This window comes from Ranitomeya variabilis, chromosome 3, assembly GCF_051348905.1.
Source record: "Ranitomeya variabilis isolate aRanVar5 chromosome 3, aRanVar5.hap1, whole genome shotgun sequence".
Taxonomy (NCBI): Eukaryota; Metazoa; Chordata; class Amphibia; order Anura; family Dendrobatidae; genus Ranitomeya; species Ranitomeya variabilis.
Genome location: NC_135234.1, coordinates 184,599,495 through 184,625,979, shown reverse-complemented (window position 1 = coordinate 184,625,979; position 26,485 = coordinate 184,599,495). Strand labels below are relative to the sequence as shown.

The 26,485-nt window shown below is 43.6% G+C and overlaps 1 protein-coding gene across 6 annotated transcripts in view; it reads right to left on the bottom strand.

Annotated features, from left to right (window-relative positions):
* Nucleotides 1-26,485, bottom strand: part of CEP85 (centrosomal protein 85) — a 108,241-nt gene that overhangs the window by 4,432 nt on the left and 77,324 nt on the right. For all 6 annotated transcript variants that reach the window (XM_077294920.1, XM_077294922.1, XM_077294921.1 and 3 more), the window contains exons 9-13: nt 23,725-23,879; nt 23,511-23,640; nt 23,393-23,443; nt 21,292-21,399; nt 20,977-21,202 (exon numbers count right to left, since the gene is read on the bottom strand). In XM_077294920.1, the coding sequence (XP_077151035.1) occupies nt 20,977-21,202; nt 21,292-21,399; nt 23,393-23,443; nt 23,511-23,640; nt 23,725-23,879 (670 nt within the window). The remainder of the gene's footprint in view (nt 1-20,976; nt 21,203-21,291; nt 21,400-23,392; nt 23,444-23,510; nt 23,641-23,724; nt 23,880-26,485) is intronic.

Sequence of the window (26,485 nt, the reverse complement as noted above, 5' to 3'; positions counted from 1 at the left end):
GACACGTAGTATGAGGAGTGAGACATAGAGGATGATTGGGAGAGAGATACACATGGAATAGCAGGCGTGAGACACTTGGGCTATGTGCACACGTTGCGGATTTTGATGTTTTTCCACAGCTTTTTTGGATGCGCAGAATTACATCAAATCCGCAGTGTAGTGCACAACCAATATTAGTCAAAGGGAAATTGAGAATTGTTGTGCACATGCTGCGGAAAAATACCAGCAGATTTGCAGGGTTTTATCTTCCACAGCATGTCCATTCTTTTTGCGGATCTGCATCGTTTCTGCACGCATTGACTACCATAGAGTTAGGCAAATCCGCAGAAAAACTGCAGGTTTAAAAATCTGTGGTTTTGCTGCGGAGTTGCGTGCGATAAACGCTGCAGATCGAGAGGAGGAAGAGTGTGTGGGCGGAGACTGAGTTCTGAATATGTGCGTGTGTGTGCGGGTGTCTGTGTGTATCTGCGTGTATGTGTGTGCGGGAACAGGAAGTATACTGCCGGTTTATTTTATTTTTTTTAACAGGAGATCGAGGGAGCTGCATGGATTAGCTGAATAATAAAGATGGGAAACTGTGTAGTGTTTTATTTCATTAAAATAATTTATTCTGGCTGTGTGTTTATTTAATCCCTTAACTATAGGATTAGTAATGGATAGGTGTCTTATTGACGCCTTACAATACAAAGGTGACATCAACCCCACAAATATTACCCATATGACACCACAGGGCAGTGGAAAGAGAGGCTAAGTGCCGGAATTGGAGCATCTTAGAGATGTGCCATTTCAGGGGTGGCTTTGAGATGGTGTTTGTAGCCGGGAAAGGGGGGGGGGGGGGTTGCTTGAGTCCCAGGATCCATGGCCCCTTCTTAGGCTATTAATATCAGCCCACAGCTGTCTGCATAGCCTTTTCTGGTTATTAATTGTAGGGGAACCCCACGTCGTTTTTTTGGGGGGTCCCCCTATTTTAATAGCCAGTAAAGGCTAAATATACAGCTGCGGGCTGATATTCATAGCCTGGGAAAATCCATGGGTTTTAACCCCTTCCTAGGCTATAAACATCAAATAGTTCTCACATAATACCGCCATACAGATCACATATAATGGGGTCATATAGTTCTCACATAATACTGTCATATAGATCACACATACCGCCATAGTGTTCTCATATAAAACCGCCATATACTTCACATAATAAAGCTATATACTTCTCACATACTGCCATATAGATCACACATAATACTGTTAAATGGATCACACACAACACCATGTAGATCACACATAAAACCACCATATAATTCTCACATAATGCCTGCCACATAGATCACACTTAATCCCACAATATAGTTATCATATAATAGTCATTTTTTACATTATTCCACCATACTGATCAAACATAATACCACCATACAGATCACATATATCATCGTCATATAGATCACACAATACTTGGCAGCATCAAGTGTGGTCTATATGGCAGTATTATGTAATAAATATATATGCGGTATAATGTGTGGTCTTTATGGGAGTATTATGTGATAAATAGATATGGCGGCATTATGTGTTATCCATATGGCAGTGTGATGGTCTATGGGGGGGGTCACAGAGAGAGATACAGTTAGGTCCATATATATTTGGACAGACAACATTTTTCTAATTTTGGTTATAGACATTACCACAATGAATTTTAAACAATACAATTCATATGCAGTTGAAGTTCAGACTTTCAGCTTTCATTTGAGGGTATCCACATTAAAATTGGATGAAGGGTTTAGGAGTTTCAGCTCCTTAACATGTGCCACCCTGTTTTTAAAGGGACCAAAATAATAGGATAGATTCAATAATTTTAAATAAAAAGTTCATTTTTATTACTTGGTTGAAAACCCTTTGCTGGCAATGACTGCCTGAAGTCTTGAACTCATGGACATCACCAGACGCTCGGTTTTTCTCCTTTTTGATGCTCTGCCAGGCCTTCACTGAGGTGGTTTTCAGTTGCTGTTTGTTTGTGGGCCTTTCTGTCTGAAGTTTAGTCTTTAACAAGTGAAATGCATGCTCAATTGGGTTGAGATCAGGTGAGTGACTTGGCCATTCAAGAATATTCCACTTCTTTGCTTTAATAAACTCCTGGGTTGCTTTGGCTTTATGTTTTGGGTCCATGTGTAGTATGAAACGACGACCAATCAGTTTGGCTGCATTTAGCTGGATCTGAGCACACAGTATGTCTCTGAATACCTCAGAATACATTCGGCTGCTTCTGTCCTGTGTCACATCATCAATAAACACTAGTGACCCAGTGCCACTGGCAGCCATGCATGCCCAAGCCATCACACCGCCTCCGCCGTATTTTACAGATGATGTGGTATGCTTTGGATCATGAGCTGTATCACGCCTTCGCCATACTTTTCTCTTTCCATCATTCTGGTAGAGGTGGATCTTGGTTTCATCTGTCCAAAGAATGTTCTTCCAGAACTGTGCTGGCTTTTTCAGATAATTTTAAGCAAAGTCCAGTCTAGCCTTTTTATTCTTGATGCTTATGAGTGGCTTGCACCGTGCAGTGAACCCTCTGTATTTACTTTCATGCAGTCTTCTCTTTATGGTAGATTTGGATATTGATACACCTACCTCCTGGAGTGTGTTGTTCACTTGGTTGGCTGTTGTGAAAGGGGTATCTCTTCACCATGGAGATTATTCTGCGATCATCCACCACTGTTGTCTTCCTTGGGCACCCAGGTCTTTTTGCATTGATGAGTTCACCAGTGCTTTCTTTCTTTCTCAGGATGTACCAAACTGTAGATTTTGCCACTCCTAATATTGTAGCAATTTCTCGGATAGGTTTTTTTCTGTTTTCGCAGCTTAAGGATGGCTTGTTTCACCTGCATGGAGAGCTCCTTTCACCGCATGTTTACTTCACAGCAAAACCTTCCAAATGCAAGCACTACACCTCAAATCAACTCCAGGCCTTTTATCTGCTCAAGTGAGAATGACATAACGAAGGGATTGCCCACACCTGTCCATGAAATAGCCTTGGAGTCAATTGTCCAATTACTTTTGGTCCCTTTAAAAACAGGATGGCATATGTTAAGGAGCTGAAACTCCTAACCCCTTCATCCAATTTTAAATGTGGATACCCTCAAATGAAAGCTGAAAGTCTAAACTTCAACTGCATCTGAATTGTATTGTTTAAAATTCATTGTGGTAATGTCTATAACCAAAATTAGAAAAATGTTGTATCTTTCCAAATATATATGGACCTAACTGTATATGGTGGAGGGAGCAGGGTGACAGGAGCACAGTATTTCAGGAGAGCAGTGTGCTGGTCTATAGGGGGTGTGTGAGCGCACGCTGATGCTCACAACTGTATACTTAGCCTTTACTGGCTATTAATATGGGGGACCCCCAAACAAAAAATTACGTGGGGTGCCCTTATAACAAATAACCAGCAAAGGCTATGCAAACAGCTGCGGGATATTAATAGCCCCCCCCCCTCCCACCCCCAAAGGCTAAAAACCATCAGCTCTCAGCCGCCCCAGAAATGACCCATCTATTAGATGTGTCTTTTCTGGCACTTTGCCCGACTCTTCCCACTTGCCCTGTAGCTGTGGCGAGTTGGTGGGGTTGATGTCACCTTTCTATTGCCAGTTGACATCAAGCCCACAGCTTAGTAATGGAGAGGCATATATAAGACACCTATCCATTGCTAATCCTATAGTTGTATTGTAAATAAAGACACAGCCAGAATAAAGTCCTTTCTTAATCTTAATTAAACCATACTTACGGAACGCATAATCCCTGAATCCCATGTCACCTGCAACAAAAATAAAATAAACCACAAATATTCCTCACCTGTCAGCTCAGAAGATAATCCTTAAAGTCCCACAACGATCCTGATCACTTTGAGAGATGTCACAGTGATATGACTGCTTTCAAAGACAGCGGGCGATACACTGACAGAAGGTGATCGCCCCCTGCAGTGGATCACTGCGCCGCCGTGAGTATAATGTTTTTTTTATTTTTATGTGAATGTGTATGTAATGTAATTTTTTTTTTTTTAAATTGTGAGCACAGGTACAGGCAGATGACACTACTCTCCCCTCAGACATAGGTCAATGGGAGCAGTAGTCTCATTGGTCTGCCAGCATGATCCCGCAGCGATGTGACCGACAGTACCAGCGGTAGCGTTATCGCACGCACTGAGCTGTCTGTGCAATGGGGAAAGACATGCAGGGGGGATAGGAGGGAGAGCGACCCATGGGGAGAGACATGAAGGGGGGAGAGGAGGGAGAGCGACCCATGTGGAGAGAAACATGCAGGGGGAGAGGAGTGCATAGGAGCGAAAGCGACCCATGGGGAGTGAGACATGCAGGGGGGAGAGGAGGGAGAGCGACCCATGGGGAGAGAGACATGCAGGGGGGAGAGGGACCAATGGGGAGAGACATGCAGGGGGAGAGGAGTGCATAGGAGAGCGAAAGAACAGGCACAGGGGGATGGAGAGCACACATGGGGAGAGAGCCAGCACCCATGGGGAGAGGGTCACAGAGGGAGACATGGGGGAATGAACAGGTTGACTGCAGCGTGCTGTCTATGGGGGTCATAGAGTAGATATATGGGGAAGGAGCAGGGTGACAGGAGCACAGAGTATTTCAGGAGAGCAGTGTGCTGAACTATGGGAGATCACAGAAGAGATATATGGGGGAAGGATATATGATGGCTTTTTATCTGTATATTGGCTTGTGAATTTAAATGTATGTCTGGTGGGTCAAGACAGACTTGCCAACTGATATACTATCTAACATACTGTATAAAGGTACCGTCACACTAAGCGACGCTGCAGCGATACAGACAACGATGCCGATCGCTGCAGCGTCGCTGTTTGGTCGCTAGAGAGCTGTCACACAGACAGCTCTCCAGCGACCAACGATGCCGAAGTCCCTGGGTAACCAGGGTAAACATCGGGTTGCTAAGCGCAGGGCCGCGCTTAGTAACCCGATGTTTACCCTGGTTACCAGTGTAAAATGTAAAAAAACAAACACTACATACTCACCTTCGTGTCCCCCGGCGTCCGCTTCCTGCACTGACTGAGCGCCGGCCCTAACAGCAGAGCGGTGACGTCACCGCTGTGCTGTACTTTCATTTTACGGCCAGCACTCAGTCAGTGCGGGAAGCCGCCGGCGAGGGACGTGTGACAGACATCAGAAGGTGAGTATGTACTGTTTGTTTTTTTACATTTTACACTGGTAATCAGGGTAAACATCGGGTTACTAAGCGCGGCCCTGCGCTTAGTAACCCGATATTTACCCTGGTTACCATTGTAAAACATCGCTGGTATCGTTGCTTTTGCTGTCAAACACAACGATACACGGCGATCTGACGACCAAATAAAGTTCTGAACTTTAATCAACGACCAGCGATATCACAGCAGGATCCTGATCGCTGCTGCGTGTCAAACACAACGATATCGCTAGCCAGGACGCTGCAACGTCACGGATCGCTAGCGATATCGTTTAGTGTGACGGTACCTTTAAGGCCCCGTCTCACATAGCGATTTACCAACGATCACGACCAGCGATACGACCTGGCCGTGATCGTTGGTAAGTCGCTGTGTGGTCGCTGGGGAGCTGTCACACAGACAGCTCTCTCCAGCGACCAACGATCAGGGGAACGACTTCGGCATCGTTGAAACTGTCTTCAACGATGCCGAAGTCCCCCTGCAGCACCCGGGTAACCAGGGTAAACATCGGGTTACTAAGCGCAGGGCCGCGCTTAGTAACCCGATGTTTACCCTGGTTACCAAAAAAAACAAACAGTACATACTCGCCTTTCGGTGTCCCTTGCCTTCTGCTTCCTGCTCTGACTGAGCCGCCGTACAGTGAGAGCAGAGCGCAGCGGTGACGTCACTGCTGTGATCTGCTCTCACTTTCCGGCCGGCAGTCAGTCAGAGCAGGAAGCAGACGCCAGGGGACCTGACGGACATCAGATGGTGAGTATGTACTGTTTGGTTTTTTTTTACATTTACGCTGGTAACCAGGGTAAACATCGGGTTACTAAGCGCGGCCCTGCGCTTAGTAACCCGATGTTTACCCTGGTTACCAGTGAAGACATCGCTGGATCGGTGTCACACACACCGATTCAGCGATGTCAGCGGGACCTCAACGACCAAAAAAAGGTCCAGGCCATTCCGACACGACCAGCGATCTCACAGCAGGGGCCTGATCGCTGGTACGTGTCACACATAGCGAGATCGCTACTGAGGTCGCTGTTGCGTCACAAAACTAGTGACTCAGCAGCGATCTCGCTATGTGAGACGGGGCCTTTAGTCTGTAATAGTGACTGTACATAGGGTGTGTTAAGCTTTGTTTATTGATGTGTGCTGATATGCTAATAGTGCTAGCTTGATCCCATCACCATTGTTTACCTTATCTTGATGTTGGACTGAAGGACCCTGGGTAATTCTAAAAATAGCTTACATGCTTTGGGTATAAAAAGACTCACATCACATCCTGGGAGACTGAAGTTACAGAGCTACCAGCCAGACATTCAGCAAACCACCCAACAGACAAGAGAAAAGACTGCAGCCAATTCATCATGGCACCATCACGAATGATACTGATCTATGATTCTAAAGAAAACAACCTAGGGGTTTTCGGCTCCAGTTGGAAGGACACAGATCTGATCCAGTGACCATCTCTGAACCATGGATATGTTTAGAGAAAGCCAGGTTTGGGACCCGCTGGTCGCCTGGTTCCATGGAGATGGTCAGATAAGCCAGGTGGTGACTCTTGTGTCAACTGGCTTTGGACCTTGTATGGACTCTATGGACAGTTCTTGGTCATCTCCCTACGCTTGTCGTTACCTCTTCTCTGCTTGTGTATCACAGGTGGAATAGCGACACTGGAAGCTCTGATATAACATCTACCATTATCTCGGCGAGTCAGCGGAATGGTGAGGCCCTGTAATGTGCACCATCTTGGGGTAATTGCCGAGATTGTTCTGTTTGCTATTGTGTGTTGTGGTTCAATGAAGTATTGCCACACTGTTTTACCTTAACTGTGTGTTGTCCGTGTAGTGTATTGCCCACCGGGAGATAGAGTGGGCATTCAGTGGTTTGAGCCCTGGTCCATGCAGTCTTGCTAAAGACAGCCTGGCCAGCGACGAGAGCACCCACTGACCCAGTTTCTCCACAACAGTCAGTCTAATAAGTCATCACCCGTTACAGCATACATCGAATTTTATTGAAGAAACCTCCCAAAGATAACCGTATAATCTCCAAAATGAATAAAAACTCAAAATGCACTGTTCCAAATTATTAGGCACAGTACAATTTCTAAACAATTGATATGTTTTAAAGAACTGAAAATGCTCATTTGTGGAATTTGCAGCATTTGGAGGTCACATTCACTGAACTAAAAAGCTATTTACCTCCAAAACATCCTAACAGGTCAAGTTACATGTTAACATAGGAACCCTTCTTTGATATCACCTTCAGAATTCTTGCATCCATTGAACTTGTGAGTTTTTGGAGAGTTTCTGCTTGTATTTCTTTGCATGAAGTCAGAAAAGCCTCCCAGAGCTGTTTTGATGTGAACTGCCTCCCACCCCCTCATAGATCTTTTGCTTGATGATACTCCAAAGGTTCTCTATAGGGTTGAGGTCAGGGGAAGATGGTGGGCCACATCATGAGTTTATCTCCTTTTATGCCCATAGCAGCCAATGACTCAGAGGTATTCTTTGCAGCACGAGATGGTGCATTGTCATGCATGAAGGCACGTTTCTGCTTTTTATACCATGGAAGCAAGTTGTCATTCAGAAACTCTATATACTTTGCACACCTTCGGGAACCTTAAAGGGCCCTATCATGTTTCCCCATGATTCCGGCCCAAAACAGGACTCCACCTCCTTGCTGACGTCACAGCCTTGTTGGGAGGGACATGGTGACCTACCACTACTCCATCCATCTAGACCATCCAGGGCTGCTCGACACTCATCAGTAAACAAGACTGTTAGGTGTCGAGCTCCCGCCTCTGCACAGGGGGAAATCTCGAACCATCTCCGATTCGGTCTCCCATTCTTCAGCAGCCGCAGTGGAGTCTGCTCAGTGGAGGAGACGGTCCCAGCGTCTAGCTCAGGCTGATACTGGACGACTGGTTACTACTGCCCTTCCAGGCTCTGTCCTTGTAGCCAGCAATGTTCAGCAGTGAGCAGGTCTTTTTGGGACTAAGTCCTGCTTTTCACATACTGAGCATGCCCACGGGACAACCTCCCATTGGAGGTCTGGGGTTACATGCTCAGGTCCTGTTGCGGTTCCTATTGGTCCATCTGGAAGGTCTTGTAGCACTGCCGCTATAAAAGGTTTGCATGGCCGCTCGGCCATGCGCTAGTGTACACTTGTGAACGTGTGTATGTTGATTAGAGAAAGTCGCTCTTTAATTATCCCCTCCCTTGTGTTTGATTGCTCGCGAAAGGTGGATGATTGCTATCTACAGTAGTGCCCGACTTGTTATCAGCACTAGAACACACAAAACAGCGTCTATTTGCTGTGACCGCCAGTGCGGCGCCGTGCGCTATCACAGTGCTTTTCTAACCCAAGTCTGGGTGGTTAGTGGCGTCCGCCAGTGCGGCACCGCACGCACTCACGTGCATCTTAATTATTATTTCTGTTACTCTGACACCCCAGTTGCGGTGTCGAGCGCAAGAGGTCTAGTTGTACTCTATCCCGAGTCTTAGGGTAGAGTTCTGTGACTCCTTGCTTGCGCTCTTTGTGCGGTACCGCGGTCCTGTGACGCAACAGGGTTCGCTTTCTTCATACTGGGTGAAGTTAACCTGTGTGTGAATCCATATTACACTGCCATATAGTCCGTCATTACTTAGCAGCAGGTTCCATCTCTGCACGGTGGAACCCGGGCTGCGAACGCACCTTACACTATCTTTCTAATTATTTGGTGCGCTCCACTAGCCGTAACAGACTGTTTGAAAATCAGTCTTCATGTATGTCTGGGCCCACTGCAACCGTTTCTGCTTGTGAACACTGTTTAGGGGTGGCCAAATAGTAAGTTTACTCACCTCAGCAAGCCTTTGAAGGATCCTACACCTTGAGGTTCGAGGGACTCCAGAGGCACCAGCAGCTTCAAATATCTGTTTGCTGGTTTGTATAGGTCGGGTCGTTAGACGTGGCGATACTAAATAGGTGTACTTATATTGTTTTGTTTTTTTATTTAGAGTCTGATATGTTGTGGTAGAGAGTTCCAGAGTAGGGGGGATGCGCGGGAGAAATCTTGTATGCCATTGTGGGAAGAGGAGATAAGGGAGTAGAGAAGGAGATCTTGTGAGGATTGGAGGTTGCGTGCAGGCAAGTACCGGGAGATGAGGTCACATGTATGGAGGACACAGGTTGTGGATGGCTTTGCATGTCATGGTTAGGGTTTTGAACTGGAGTCTCTGGGTAATGGGAGCCAGTGCAGGAATTGAAAGTGGTGAGAGGCTGGGAAATAGCGGGGGACAGGTGGATTAGTCGGGCAGCAGAATTTAGAATAGATTGGAGGTGTGTGAGGGGAGGCCACAGAGCAGGAGATTGCAGTAGTCAAGGCGGGTGATGATGAGGGAATGCATTAGTGTTTTTGGAGATTGTTGGTTGAGGAATGTGCAGATCCAGGAAATATTTTTGAGTTGAAGTCGGCAGGAAGTGTAGCTTGTGGGACTAGGGATAGAGAGCAGCCATTTACTTTAATGGATAGGTCCATTGGGGGGGGGAGGGGGTTGAGTGAGATGGGGGGGGGAAAGATGATGAATTCTGTTTTGTCCATAATAAGTTTTAGAAATCTAGCGGTGAAGTGATCAAAATGTACCTGGAATGAATCTGCCGGCAGATTCGGCGGGCGCACTGCACATGCACATTTTGGAAGATGGCGATGCCCATAGGAGAAGATGGAGGGACACTGGGACTTGGTGAGTATGGGGGGGGGGGGGGGGGGGGCAGGAAAGATTGACAGCGGCAGCAGATTGCCGCTGTCAGTCGGTGGCAGATCGAGGTCTCCAGCTGTGGCCGATGATATTAACATATGCCCCATATAATACTGAATAAAAGGTTAATGAAGGCCCCATAAGCTGCTCCATAGAATAATATGCCCCGCATGCTGCTGCGATTAAAAAACAAAACAAAAAAAAACAGACTCACCTCTCGTCGCTGGGCACCAGGTGACGGTGTCCTGAGCAGGCGGGGACACTTGCGAGCTATGGGGGCCAGGAGCCGAAGTCGCCGATGGCTCAGGCCCCCGGCACTTGCGATATTCACCTGCCCCCGTTCCACCGGCTCTCTGAAGTGACTGTTCAGGCAGAGGGAGTGCATTAAACACGTCATTGCACCCTCTGACCTGCATGTCACAGCCAAAGGACACGGAAGACAGAGCCCGGCGGTGGAACGGAGACAGGTGAATATCGCATGGCTCACCTTCCCTCGTCATACTCACCCTCCCGGCGCGGTCTCTGCAAGTCCCTGCTTCTCTGAGGGTCTCCGGGGCGCGCCGGCAGCTTGTTCCTGTGATCAGCGGTCACATGGTACCGCTCATTAATGTAATGAATATGCACTCCATGCCTATGGAGTGGAGTCGTGTCCATATTCATTACTGCCGACCACCTGGGACAATGACGAGTATAAGCTGAGAGGGGCACTTTTAGCCTAATAAAATGGGCTGAAAATCTCGGCTTATACTGGAGTATATACTTGCGTTTATTTATGAAAAAAAGGGAAATCTGTCAAATTTTTTTTTATATTTTGCAATATTCAAACTTTGAATTTTTATGCCCTTAAAACAGAGAGATATGTCACACAAAATAGTTAATAAATAACATTTCCCACATGTCTACTTTACATCAGCACAATTTTGGAAAAAAATTTTTTATGTTAGGAAGCCATAAGGGTTAGAAGTTGTCCAGCGATGTCTCATTTTTACAAGAAAATTTTACAAACCCCCTTTTTTTTTTAAAGTCACATTTAAAGTCACTTTGAGGGGTGACAGAAAATAACCAAAAGTGAAACCATTCTAAAAAGTGCACCCCTCAAGGTGCTCAAAACCACATTCAAGAAGTTTATTAACCCTTTACGTGCTTCACTTTACACAGGAACTGAAGCAATGTTTTTTTTTTTAAACAAACATTTTACTTCAGAACCAATTTTTATATTTTCACAAGTGTAAAAAGAGAAACAACCACAAAATGTTGTGCCATTTCTCCTGAATACGCCAATACCCTATATGTGGGGGTAAACCACTGTTTGGGCACACGGCAGGGCTTGGAAGAGAAGGAGCGCCGTTTGACTTTTTCAATGCAGAATTGGCTGGAATTGAGATCGGACGCCATGTTGTGTTTAGAAAGCCCCTGATGTGCCTAAACAGTGGAAACCCCCTACAAGTGACCATTATGGAAACTAGACCCCTTAAGGATCTTATCTAGATGTGTGGTGAGCACTTTGAACCCCCAAGTGCTTCACAGAAGTTTATAACGTAGAGCCGTGAAAATAAAAAAATCTTTTTTTTCCCTCAAAAATGATTTTTTAGCTCGCAATTTTTTTACTCTCACAAGGGTAACCGGAGAAATTGGACCCCAAAAGTTGTTGTCCAGTTTGTCCTGAATACGTCAATACCCCATTTGTGGGGGACCACCTGTTTGGGCACACAGCGGGGCTTGAAAGGGCAGTAGTGACGTTGTAAAATGCAGACTGATGGAATGGTCTGCGGGCGTCATGTTGCGTTTGTACCTGAACAGTAAAAAAAAAAAAACACAAGTGACCCCATTTTGGAAAATAGACCCCCAAGGAGCTTATCTAGATGTGTGAGCACTTTGAACCCCCAAGTGCTTCACAGAAGTTTATAACGTAGAGCCGTGAAAATAAAAAAAAAAAAAATCATATTTTTCCACAAAAATGATCTTTTCACCCCCAAATTTTTACTTTCACAAGGGTAATAGGAGAAATTGGACCATGAAGGTTGTGGTGAAGGGAAGGAGCGCTGTTTTGGAATGCAGACTTTGATGGATTGGTTTGCGGGCATCATGTTGTGTTTGCAGAGCCCCTGATGTGCCTAAACAGTAGCAACCCCCCCACAAGTCCCATTTTGTGAACTAGACCCTCCCAAGGAGCTTATCTAGATGTGTGGTGAGCACTTTGAACCCCCAAGTGCTTCACAGAAGTTTATAATGCAGAGCCGTGAACATTTTTTTTTTTTTTTTTTTTTTTTAACCCCTTAAGCCCGTATGACGTACTATCCCGTCGAGGTGGGGTGGGCCTTAATTCCCGGTGACGGGATAGTACGTCATACGCGATCGGCCGCGCTCACGGGGGGAGCGCGGCCGATCGCGGCCGGGTGTCGGCTGCATATCGCAGCTGACATCCAGCACTATGTGCCAGGAGCGGTCACGGACCGCCCCCGGCACATTAACCCCCGGCACACCGCGATCAAACATGATCGCGGTGTACCGGCGGTACAGGGAAGCATCGCGCAGGGAGGGGGCTCCCTGCGGGCTTCCCTGAGACGATCGGTACAAGGTGATGTACTCACCTCGTACCGAACGTCTTCTCCCTGCAGGCCCCGGATCCAAAATGGCCGAGGGGCTGTATCCGGGTCCTGCAGGGAGCACTTCCGGGTCGGAGCAGGCTGCAGATGAAAGCTGCAGCCTGCTCCGATGAAAGTATGATCGCGGATCTGATAGAGTGCTGTGCACACTATCAGATCTGCGATCTGTGATGTCCCCCCCTGGGACAAAGTAAAAAAGTAAAAAAAAAAATTTCCACATGTGTAAAAAAAAAAAAAAAAAAATTCCTAAATAAATAGTAATAAAAAAAAAAATATTATTCCCATAAATACATTTCTTTATCTAAAAAAAACAAACAAAAACAATAAAAGTACACATATTTAGTATCGCCGCGTCCGTAACGACCCAACCTATAAAACTGGCCCACTAGTTAACGCCTTCAGTAAACACCGTAAGAAAAAAAAAAAAAAAACGAGGCAAAAAACAACGCTTTATTACCATACCGCCGAACAAAAAGTGGAATAACACGCGATCAAAAAGACGGATATAAATAACCATGGTACCACTGAAAACGTCATCTTGTCCCGCAAAAAACGAGCCGCCATACAGCATCATCAGCAAAAAAATTAAAAAGTTATAGTCCTCAGAATAAAGCGATGCCAAAATAATTATTTTTTCTATAAAATAGTTTTTATCGTATAAAAGCGTCAAAACATAAAAAAATGATATAAATGAGGTATCGCTGTAATCGTACTGACCCGAAGAATAAAACTGCTTTATCAATTTTACCAAACGCGGAACGGTATAAACGCCTCCCCCAAAAGAAATTCATGAATAGCTGGTTTTTGGTCTTTCTGCCTCACAAAAATCGGAATAAAAAGCGATCAAAAACGGTCACGTGTCCGAAAATGTTACCAATAAAAACGTCAACTCGTCCCGCAAAAAACAAGACCTCACATGACTCTGTGGACCAAAATGTGGAAAAATTATAGGTCTCAAAATGTGGAGACGCAAAAACTTTTTTGCTATAAAAAGCGTCTTTTAGTCTGGTTTCACACTTGCGTTTTTATCTGCATGCGTTTTTTAAAAAAAACGCATGTGTGAAAAAATGCATGTAAACGCGGTAAAACGCATGCGTTTTTATAGAAAAACACAAGAAAACAAGAAAAAAACAAAAAACCCTAACCCTACCCCTAACCCTACCCCTAACCTGAAATACGTGGCACTGAAATACGTGGCACTGAAATATACGTTTCTATACGTATATACGTATATAAGTGCCACGATATTTCAGTGGCCACGTATATAAGTGCCACGTATTTCAGTGCCACGTATTTCAGTGCCACGTATTTCAGTGCCACGTATTTCAGTGCCACGTATTTCAGTGCCACGTATTTCAGTGCCACGTATTTCAGTGCCACGTATTTCAGTGCCACGTATTTCAGTGCCACGTATTTACGTGCCACGTATTTACGTGCCACGTATTTACGTGCCACGTATTTACGTGCCACGTATTTACGTGCCACGTATTTACGTGCCACGTATTTACGTGCCACGTATTTTTCAGTGCCTGAAATACGTGGCACTGAAATTCGTGGCACTGAAATTCGTGGCACTGAAATATCGTGGCACTGAAATATCGTGGCACTGAAGTATTTACGTGCCACGTATTTTTCAGTGCCTGAAATACGTGGCACTGAAATACGTGGCACTGAAATACGTGGCACTGAAATATCGTGGCACTGAAATACGTGGCACTGAAATACGTGGCACTGAAATACGTGGCACTTAAATACGTGGCACTTAAATACGTGGCACTTATATACGTGGCACTTATGACTGTCAGAAAATGTTCAGTAAACGGTTAGGGGTGAGGTTAGGGGTAGGGTTTCAGGTAGAATTGGGGAGCTTCCACTGTTCAGGCACATCAGGGGCTCTCCAAACGCGACATGGCGTCCAATCTCAATTCCAGCCAATTCTGCGTTGAAAAAGTAAAACAGTGCTCCTTCCCTTCCGAGCTCTCCCGTGCGTCCAAAAAGGGGTTTACCCCAACATATGGGGTATCAGCGTACTAGGGACAAATTGAACAACAACTTCTGGGGTCCAAGTTCTCTTGTTATCCTTGGGAAAATAAAAATTTGGGGGGCTAAAAATCATTTTTGTGGGAAAAAAAATATGTTTTATTTTCACGGCTCTGCGTTGTAAACTGTAGTGAAACACTTGGGGGTTCAAAGTTCTCACAACACATCTAGATAAGTTCCTTGGGAGGTCTACTTTCCAATATGGGGTCACTTGTGGGGGGTTTGTACTGTTTGGGTACATCAGGGGCTCTGCAAATGCAACGTGACGCCTGCAGACCAATCCATTTAAGTCTGCATTCCAAATGGCGCTCCTTCCCTTCCGAGCTCTGTCATGCGCCCAAACAGTGGTTCCCCCCCACATAGGGGGTATCAGCGTACTCAGGACAAATTGGACAACAACTTTTAGGGTCCAATTTATCCTGATACCCTTGTGAAAATACAAAACTGGGGGCTAAATTTCATTTTTGTGAAAAAAAAAATAAATAATATTTTCACGGCTCTGCGTTATAAACTGTAGTGAAACACTTGGGGGTTCAAAGTTCTCACAACACATCTAGATAAGTTCCTTGGGGGGTCTAGTTTCCAATATGGGGTCACTTGTGGGGGGTTTGTACTGTTTGGGTACATCAGGGGCTCTGCAAATGCAACGTGATGCCTGCAGACCAATCCATTTAAGTCTGCATTCCAAATGGCGCTCCTTCCCTTCCGAGCTCTGTCATGCGCCCAAACAGTGGTTCCCCCCCACAAATGGGGTATCAGCGTACTCCAGACAAATTGGACAACAACTTTTGGGGTCCAATTTATCCTGATACCCTTGTGAAAATACAAAACTTGGGGGCTAAAAAATCATTTTTGTGAAAAAAAAAAATATTTTTATTTTCACGGCTCTGCGTTATAAACTGTAGTGAAACACTTGGGGGTTCAAAGCTCTCAAAACACATCTAGATAAGTTCCTTAGGGGGTCTACTTTCCAAAATGGTGTCACTTGTGGGGGGGTTTAATGTTTAGGCACATCAGGGGCTCTCCAAACGCAACATGGCATCCCATCTTAATTCCAGTCAATTTTGCATTTAAAAGTAAAATAGCGCTTCTTCCCTTCTGAGCTCTGCTATGCACCCAAACAATGGTTTACACCCACATATTGGGTATCAGCGTACTCAGGACAAATTGTACAACAACTTTTGTGGTCTAATTTCTTCTCTTACCCTTGGGGAAATAAAAAAATGGGGGTGAAAAGATCATTTTTGTGAAAAAATATGATTTTTTATTTTACGGCTCTGCATTATAAACTTCTGTGAAGCACTTGTTGGGTCAAAGTGCTCAACACACATCTAGATAAGTTCCTTAAGGGGTCTACTTTCCAAAATGGTGTCACTTGTGGGGGGTTTCAATGTTTAGGCACATTAGGGACTCTCCAAACGCAACATGGCGTCCCATCTCAATTCCAGTCAATTTTGCATTGAAAAGTCAAATGGCGCTCCTTCCCTTCTGAGCTCTGCCCTGCGCCCAAACAATGGTTTACACCCACATATGGGGTATCAGTGTACTCAGGACAAATTGCACAACAATTTTTGGGGTCCAATTTCTTCTCTTACCCTTGGGAAAATAAAAAATTGGGGGTGAAAAGATCATTTTTGTGAAAAAATATGATTTTTTATTTTTACGGCTCTGCATTATAAACTTCTGTAAAGCACTTGTTGGGTCAAAGTGCTCACCACACATCTAGATAAGTTCCTTAGGGGGTCTACTTTCCAAAATGGTGTCACTTGTTAGGGGTTTCAATGTTTAGGCACATCAAGGGCTCTCTAAATGCAACATGGCGTCCCATCTCAATTCCAGTCAATTTTGCATTGAAAAGTCAAATGGCGCTCCTTCCCTTCCGAGCTCTGCCCTGCGCCCAAACAATGGTTTACACCCACATATGGGGTATCAGCGTACTCAGGACAAATTGCACAACAATTTTTGGGGTCCAATTTCTTCTCTCACCCTTGGGAAAATAAAAAATTGGGGGTGAAAAGATCATTTTTGTGAAAAAATATGATTTTTTATTTTTACGGCTTTGCATTATAAACTTCTGTAAAGCACTTGTTGGGTCAAAGTGCTCACCACACATCTAGATAAGTTCCTTAGGGGGTCTACTTTCCAAAATGGTGTCACTTGTTAGGGGTTTCAATGTTTAGGCACATCAGGGGCTCTCCAAATGCAACATGGCGTCCCATCTCAATTCCAGTCAATTTTGCATTGAAAAGTCAAATGGCGCTCCTTTGCTTCCAAGCTCTGCCATGCGCCCAAACTGTGGTTTACCCCCACATATGGGGTATCAGCGTACTCAGGACAAATTGTACAACAACTTTTGGGGTCTATTGTCTCCTGTTACCCTTGGTAAAATAAAACAAATTGGAGCTGAAATAAATTTTGTGTGAAAAAAAGTTAAATGTTCATTTTTATTTAAACATTCCAAAAATTCCTGTGAAACACCTGAAGGGTTAATAAACTTCTTGAAAGTGGTTTTGAGTACCTTGAGGGGTGCAGTTTTTAGAATGGTGTCACACTTGGGTATTTTCTATCATATAGACCCGTCAAAATGACTTCAAATGAGATGTGGTCCCTAAAAAAAAATGGTGTTGTAAAAATGAGAAATTGCTGGTCAACTTTTAACCCTTATAACTCCGTCACAAAAAAAAATTTTGGTTCCAAAATTGTGCTGATGTAAAGTAGACATGTGGAAAATGTTATTTATTAAGTATTTTGTGTGACATATGTCTGTGATTTAAGGGCATAAAAATTCAAAGTTGGAAAATTGCGAAATTTTCCAAATTTTCGCCAAATATTCGTTTTTTTCACAAATAAACGCAAGTTATATCGAACAAATTTTACCACTAACATGAAGTACAATATGTCACGAGAAAACAATGTCAGAATCGCCAAGATCCGTTGAAGCGTTCCAGAGTTATAACCTCATAAAGGGACAGTGGTCAGAATTGTAAAAATTGGCCTGGTCATTAACGTGCAAACCACCCTCGGGGCTTAAGGGGTTAAACCACAAAAATATTTTTTTAGCTCCCAATTTTTTTTTTTTTTTTTTCCCCCAAGGGTAGCAGGAGAAACTGGACAACAAAAGTTGTTGTTTAATTTGCCCTGAGTACGCTGTGTGGGGGTAAACCACTGTTTGGGTGCATGGCAGAGCTCAGAAGGGAGGGAGCACCATTTGACTTTTTGAACGCAAAATTGGCTGGAATCAATGGTGGAGCCATGTCGCGTTTGGAGAGCCCCTGATGTACCTAAACAGTGGAAACCCCCTATTCTAACTCCAACACACCCCTAACCCTAATCCCAACCCTAATCAAAATCCTACTCACAACACTAACCCCAACACACCCCTAACCCTAATCCTACTCACAACCCTAATCCCAATACACCTCTAACCCTAACCCTCATCCCAACACACCCATAACCCTAATCCCAAACCTAATCCGAAAACCTAAGCCTAACCCCAAGCCTAACCCTAATCCCAAACCAAAGGCTTCTTTTACACTTAGGGCTTGTTCGCACGTTGCAGATTCTACTGCGGATTCCACTGCGGTTTTCCAACTGCACTTTCCTATTGGTGCAGGTGGAAAACCGCTGCGGAATCCGCAGAAAGAATTGACATGGTACTTCTTTTTTTCCGCAGAAAATCCACGTGGATTTTCCTGCCGAAAAAAGGAAGTGGGCACAGCGGTTTTTTGTTTTCCATAGGGTAACATTGTACTGTACCCTGCATGGAAAACTGATGCGGATCCGCAGCAAAAACCGCAACGTGTGAACATAGCCTTACCTAGTTTTTTGCAGCCCGTTATTGCGGGTCCTTTTGTGGGCTGTATTGCCGCAATTTTCACGGTCTGCAGCAATAACGGACAGCAAAAAACTTGCGGATTGCCGTTTTTCGGGTTTGCAATACAATAGCAAAAGTATTGGGAAAAAAAAAGTCACGGTGCTCTGCAAAAACAACCATCCGTTGTTTTTGCGGCCCCATTGAATTACAATGGGGGCAGTGTCCGTTGGCCGTGAAAAATATGAGCAGACTCGATATTTTTTCACAGCCGTAAATACGGCCCATACGGCGCTTCATAGAATTATTGCGGCCCCATAGAAATCTATTGGGACTGCAAAAATGGGACGCAAAACCACGGTAAGTGTAAAAGAAGCCTTATCCTAACCCTAATTTTAGCCCCAACCCTAGCCCTAATCCTACCCCTAATTTTAACCCCAACCCTAATTTTAGCCCCAACCCTAACGGGAAAATGGAAATAAATACATTTTCTTTGTTTTATTATTTTTCCCCTAACTAAGGGGGTGATAAGGGGGGAATTATTTACTATTTTTTTTATTGTTTTGATCACTGTGATAGGGTTCATCACAGTGACCAAAATGAACCAATAGGAAAATTCTTCCTATTGTTGCCGGGCAGATCTCGGCGGGCGCACTGCACCCGCCATTTTTTCCCTGATAAAGAAGGTGGCACCCACAGGAGGAAGCAGGAGGGCCGAGGAGCACCGGGAGACACTGGTAAGTATAGGGGGGGAATCGGGGACTCCATTTCTCTCTTTGATGTGCGATCACATCAGAGGAGAGAGAAATTACATGGCACATCTGAGTTTTTTTGGGGGTTTTTTGCGGACGCCGCTACACTGTTAGTAGCGGCGGTCGCAAAACATAAGACATTTTGTTCTTTGGGGTCTCTGCTACCCCCGGCAGCCGAGAGCCCGAGATCTGACGAGTATCGGCCGGCAGATCTTGGCGGAAGCATGCGCCCGCCATTTTTTTTCCGGTAAAAGATGGCGGCGCCCATGGGGGGAGGAAGCGAAAGGACCCATGGACACCGGGAGACACTGGTAAGTATCGGGGGCGATCGGAGACCATATTTCTCTCTCCTCTGATGTGCGATCACATCAGAGGAGAGAGAAATTAAATGGCAGATTGTGCTTTATATTTTTTGTGCATTCAAAGGTAAACTGTTAATTACCGACGATCGCAACCCGGGGGTCGGTAAAAAACGACCCGAATCATGTTCTCTGGGGTCTCGTCTACCCCCGGCAGCCGAGACCCCTGACTCTGGGGGGAGCTATACACTTTTTCCACATCGCCGTTAATTAACGGCGCTGTGATTTAAGTACCCTTAACGACCGCCGTTAAAAGGCGTATCGGCGGTCGTTAAGGGGTTAAAGGGGTAATAGGACAAGAGATCAATGTGCAATCAATGGTGCCGACCCCCACTATCAGAAGAACAAGGAATGTTACAGTGCCTTTATTTTATCATCCAGGTGCCTAAGCTGATCCATGCCTGCATCTGTTCTTGGTATTGCAGATTAGACGCATGAAAACGGACACCCGATCATCATACAGCCATACCCAAAAGAAGATGCCATTCATTGTTTTGCCTTGATTATTGCTATAAAAAACAAAAAGGGGGGGGGGGGGGTTGTCCTATCTTTGAGGCATTTTTTTAAATACTTAAATGTATGTAATTGGTGCTAAAAATTACTTTTTCCAAATGGGTTTTGTTATGAATTTTGCAGTTTGCAGGGAACCAAAGAGCCTGTAAAATGCCAGAGTCAACTTGAAATCCAGTCTGTGGTCATAAATCACCCGAGAGTGGCTCAGAAAATCCTCATCTGACCATCATAGCAGGCTAACTGTTTCATAGTTAACAAATTTTGCAGCCAGCAATAGACAGTGCAACAAGTTAGTTTTAGAAGGCAAACGACGCAAGATTTTTAATGGAACCCAATTGTAAAAATTATTTTTGCCACAATTACCGTACATTATTGTGTGTTGGGAGAATCTGAAAACTTCCTAAAGCCCCATATATTACAGAAACCCTAAGTAGGATATATTCCACTATAAAAGGCAGACATCAAATACAGTCAGTACAACTGGCTCCTCATCTCGGAATGCTTAGCATGTCAATCTCCGTAAGGAGAAACAATACTTTTTGGATAACGGTCTGACGCCTCTCACACAGCCAAACCAGATCTCCGCTTTGCACTGACGAGGGGGCAGTACCTCGAAACACAGTGTCTGCAAATTGAGATTCTGGTTTGGCTATTATCCTAAGTCATGTGACAAGGCTCGTTAAAGGGTTAAAATTGACTTGTAGGATTGCTACCTTCCAATAGGTGGCACTAGATTTCTAGCTCTCTTCCTCTCTGAAGAGACAATTTGCATAATTAGCATATTAAACAGAGGAGCATTGCGGCTTTAAGTCTCCTCATCTCGGCATGTTTTGCATGTCGATCTCCGCAAGGAGAATTTATACTTTTTGGATATAACTGGCTCAGCACAATGGTTATAAGGAGAAAAAAAAATATGATAAAATAAAGGCCGGCAGACTCACAGTTTACTCCTAGTAATAAGGACAGGTTAGGGTCTACACCCTGTACTCTTTGGCTCAGTAAACAGCATATAGATCTCAAATCCTTCTGGCAGCGATCCATTTCTTTATATAATGTGAAGAGATGACTGCCCTCCACATTTGATGGCTGTGCCCTTAGTGAGGCAAGGCGAACTTGTTCTTGCATTGTGAGATTGCACTCCACAAGGTCCTGGTTTTGTGAGGCCAACTGAAACAAAGGAATGGTTCATGTTTTAAAGCTGTAGCAGATACTCACACAGGACAGGTGTAATATCCATATGCACATTGGTGACTTACATCCTTAGCAACCACTTTCAGCTCTTGTAGGGCAGCTTCTTTTTCCAGAGACTCCTCCTTTAAAGCTTGTCCTGTAGTCGCTTCATGACAGGCCTGCGCCTCTAAATCCTAAAGTGGTATAACACAATCCATAGACTCATTGTAGAGACATGTACAGATCGATGTATATATCTGTGTTTGCGAGAGACCCAAAAATCACATATAAAGCTACGACAGACCTGAAATTCAAGCAGATCTTTCTCCAACAACTAAAATAGAAAATCTAGTCATTGTAATTAAAACGGGTGGTCTAACATGGATTTCCACCTTAAATGTCTCCATTGTAATAGTATAATACTATTTCTAATTTGGTTAAAAATACCCTACTCTTGCCTCCAACGGCTATTTCTTTTTTTACCCTTGTCTGTTTTGATGAAGCTTCATTTGAGAATTGCCAGCACATGGTAGAAGGCTCAAAGGAAATGTCATCAGGGGAAGAGGCTGCCTTCACTACCACCCTGAAACGAAGAGTCATCAATGACGTCAGTATAAGGAGCTGAGCTAGTCTTGCTCTACTGAGCATGTGCTTGGTCAATTCTTACGTATGCTCAGTATGAACACTTCTTACAGTGCAATATTCTTCTTTGTCCACTGAGTCTGCTCCCTCCCTTACTAGTTAGAAGTGATGAGCCGGCACAGAGCGCACTGTCTGCACAGTGTAAGGCGCTAACCAACGTGCAGGAAAAGCACAGGCCACCCTGCTCACTAAAAAGGTATGGACTTTTGAATTAAACCATACATTAGATAAGCCATTTTACATTTATCTCCACCCTTCTGGGGCTCTATGAAGCCACAGCTGTCAAAGAATAGGAAAATATTGTGTGTGGGATTGAGCAAAAACCAGCAGATGGGAAGGCGCACTTAAATGTTTGGCCACACCATAATGCACAGAGCACGTGTACTTGGTTTGAGCAGTCATTCTGTACTGATAAGAGTCCTTTTTACCCCTGGAGCTCTTTTCATTTTTCGCTCCCCTTTCCAGATCAATAACTTTTATTTTTTCCTCAATATGGCCATGTGAGGGCTTATTTTTTGCGGGACGAGTTGTACTTTTGAATGACACCATTGGTTTTACCATGTCGTGTACTAGAAAATGGGAAAAACATTCCAAGTGCGATGAAATTGCAAAAAAGTGCAATCCCACACTTGTTTCTTGTTTGGCTTTTTTGCTAGGTTCACTAAATGCTAAAACTGACCTGCCATTATAATTCACCAGGTCATTACGAGTTCATAGACACCAAACATGTCTAGATTCTTTTTTTTATCCAAGTGGTGAAAAAAATTTCCAAACTTTGCTAGAAAAAAAAAAAAAAAAAGAAAAATGCGCAGTTTTTCAAGACCTGTAGCGTCTCCAGTTTTTGTGGTCTGGGGTTGGGCTTATTTTTTGTGTGCCGAGCTGACATTTTTAATGAGACCACTTTTGTGCAGATACGTTCTTTTGATCGCCCATTATTGCATTTTAATGCAATGTTGCGGTGACCAAAAAAAAAGCAAATTCTGGGGTTTTGATTTTTTTTTCCCCTTGTTAAGCCGTTTAGCGATCAGGTTAATCTTTTTTTTATTATTCATAGATCGGGCAATTCTGAACGGGGGCGATACCAAATATGTGTAGGTTTGATTTTTTTTGTTTTGATTGGGGCGATTTAAACTGTTTTTTTTATCATTTTAAACACTTTTTTTAAATTTTGGCATGTTTCAATAGTCTCCGTGGGAAGCTAGAAGCATCCACCACTCGATCGCCTCTGCTACATAGAGGTGATGCACAGATCACCACTATGTAGCTGAATTACAGCATTGCTATAAGCGCCGACCACAATAGTAAGGAATCAATCTATAGACTAAATTACCAGTGGTCAATGTGTATAGGTGCATCCGTATTCCTACTGTATGAAATTGCTTGAATTCAGATAAAATGTGTAAATGAGAGGTTAATGGTACTAACAGCTTTTGGTTTAAAATGAAGAAGTTTTAGAAGCTGTGTCATTGTGTCCAATGACTTCCAGATTACTTCAGAGGTGACGAGTCCCTCAGTTATTTATTGTAGCCTGGAGACTTCACTTACTTTCATTCTACTGGACATCTGTTCTATTTTCTTCTTGTAGCTTTCTATCACCTGAAAGTAAACCAAGTGTGAGCGTGGGTGTAGACTGGACACATCAAGAATCCATATTGTGACCTACATTTTCTAAAGAATCTCGCTCTTTATGTGAAGATTCTAATTCTTGACGTAATTTATTTGCCTCTTCTGTCAGACGTCTTTCTTCCTCTTTCCAGTCTGTCATTTCAAACTTCTGTATTTCCCTTTGGAAGCTAAAAAAAATAAATAAATACTACATTAATCTAACCATATCAAAAGTAACATGAATTCGCCTACATTTTCTTCCAGTTTGGTACCCTTCTATTGTCTTTACATGCTCCTCTTCCTTTAACTTTTGAGCTGTAAGCTGGGCCTTGCTTTCCCTGTAGTTTGCTCTCAATTCACCTAGCTTTTTTTCCATCTCTCTCACTTGTTCCTGGAGGACGAGCTTCTGCTCTTGAAGTTCTTTTACCTACAAGAGAAAGATGAATTCACAAAAGGATGTTTAGGACATCTGATATGACACTAGTCAAAGATTTCTTTATACAAAGTATTTAATACAAACATGCATTTCCATGTACTATTCTTTTTATACAGTGGGCACGGAAAGTATTCAGACCCCTTTAAAATTTCACTGCTTCATTGCAGCCATTTGGTAAATTCAAAAGCGTGATAAACGTAAAGGGGTCTGAAGAATACTTTCCGTACCCACTGTATGTATGTATGTATGTATGTATGTATGTATGTATGTATGTATGTATGTATGTATGTATGTATGTATGTATGTATGTATATATATATATATATATATATATATATATATATATATATATATATACACACACATACATATACACACATATATACATATACACACACACATACATACACACAAACATACACAGTACAGACCAAAAGTTTGGACACATCTCATTTAAAGATTTTTCAGTATTTTCGTGACTATGAAAATTGTACATTCACACTGAAGGCATCAAAATTAGGAATTAACACATGTGGAATTATATACTTAAAGAAGTGTGAAACAACTGAAATTATGTCTTATATTCTAGGTTATTCAAAGTAGCCACCTTTTGATTTGATGACCGCTTTGCACACTCTTGGCATTCTCTTGATGAGCTTCAAGAGGTAGTCACCGGGAATGGTTTTCACTTCACAGGTGTGCCGTCAGGTTTAATAAGTCGGATTTCTTGCCTTATAAATGGGGTTGGGACCATCAGTTGTGTTGTGCAGAAGTCTGGTGGATACACAGCTGATAGTCCTACTGAATAGACTGTTAGAATTTGTATTATGGCAAGAAAAAAGCAGCTAAGTAATGAAAAACGAGTGGCCATCATTACTTTAAGAAATGAAGGATAGTCAGTCCGAAAAATTGTGAAAACTTTGAAAGTGTCCCCCAGTGCAGTGGCAAAAACCATCAAGCGCTACAAAGAAACTGGCTCACATGAGGACCGCCCCAGGAAGGAAAGACCAAGAGTCACCTCTGCTTCTGAGGATAAGTTTATCCGAGTCACCAGCCTCAGAAATCGCAGGTTAACAGCAGTTCAGATTAGAGACCAGGTCAATGCCACAGAGTTCTAGCAGCAGACACATCTCTACAACAACTGTTGAGAAGAGACTTTGTGCAGTAGGCCTTCATGGTAAAATAGCGGCTAGGAAACCACTGCTAAAGACAGGCAACAAGCAGAAGAGACTTGTTTGGGCTAAAGAACACAAGGAATGGACATTAGACCAGTGGAAATCTGTGCTTTGGTCTTAGGAGTCCAAATTTGAGATCCAACCACCGTGTCTTTGTGCGACACAGAAAAGGTGAACGGATGGACTCTGCATGCCTGGTTCCCACCGTGAAACATGAAGGAGGAGGTGTGATGGTGTGGAGGTGCTTTGCTGGTGACACTGTTGGGGATTTATTCAAAATTGAAGGCATACTGAACCACAGCATCTTGTAGCGGCATGCTATTCCATCCGGTTTGCGTTTAGTTGGACCATCATTTATTTTTCAACAGGACAATGACCCCAAACACACCTCAAGGCTGTGTAAGGGCTATTTGACCAAGGAGGAGAGTGATGGGTTGCTACGCCAGAAGACCTGGTCTCCACAGTCACCAGACCTGAACCCAATCAAGATGGTTTGGGGTGAGCTGGACCACAGAGTGAAGGCAAAAGGGCCAACAAGTGCTAAGCATCTCTGGGAACTCTTTCAAGATTGTTGGAAGACCATTCCCAGTGACTACTTCTTGAAGCTCATAAAGAGAATGCCAACAGTGTGCAAAGCAGTCAAAGCAAAAAGTGGCTACTTTGAAGAACCTAGAATATAAGACATTTTCAGTTGTTTCACACTTTGTTGTTAAGTATATAATTCCACATGTGTTAATTCATAGTTTTGATGCCTTCAGTGTGAATGTACAATTTTCATAGTCATGAAAATACAGAAAAATGTTTAAATAAGACGTGTCCAAACTTTTGGTCTGTACTGTATAATAAATATATCTATCTATATCTATCTATCTATCTCTATCTACACATACATACATACATACCTACATCCTGGCTGTATCATATATATAGCCTGGTTCCTTGTCCTGCCCCTCCCACATATGTCCATCCTGGCCCCCTCATATATATCCATCCTGTCCCCACCCCCCATATATCCATCCTGGGGCCCCCATAAATCCCCAGAGCTTTTTTCGGTTTTGCGTTCTCGCTTTTCGCTCCCCTCCTTCCCAGTGCCATAACTTTTTTATTTTTCAATATGGCCATGTGAGGGCTTATTTTTTTTTGGTTTTACCATGTCGTGTACTACAAAGGGAAAAAAAAAGTCCAAGTGTGGTGAAATTGCAAAAAGCGTGCAATCCCACACTAGTTTTTTGTTTTGCTTTTTTGCTAGGTTCACTAAATGCTAAAGCTGAACTGCCATTATGATTCTCCAGGTCATTACGAGTTCCTAGACACCAAAGATGTCTAAGGGGTGAAAGAAATTTCCAAACTTTGCTTTAAAAAAAAAAAAAAAAAGAATTTGTTTGAACCCCTTTACCCCCAAGGGTGGTTTGCACGTTAATG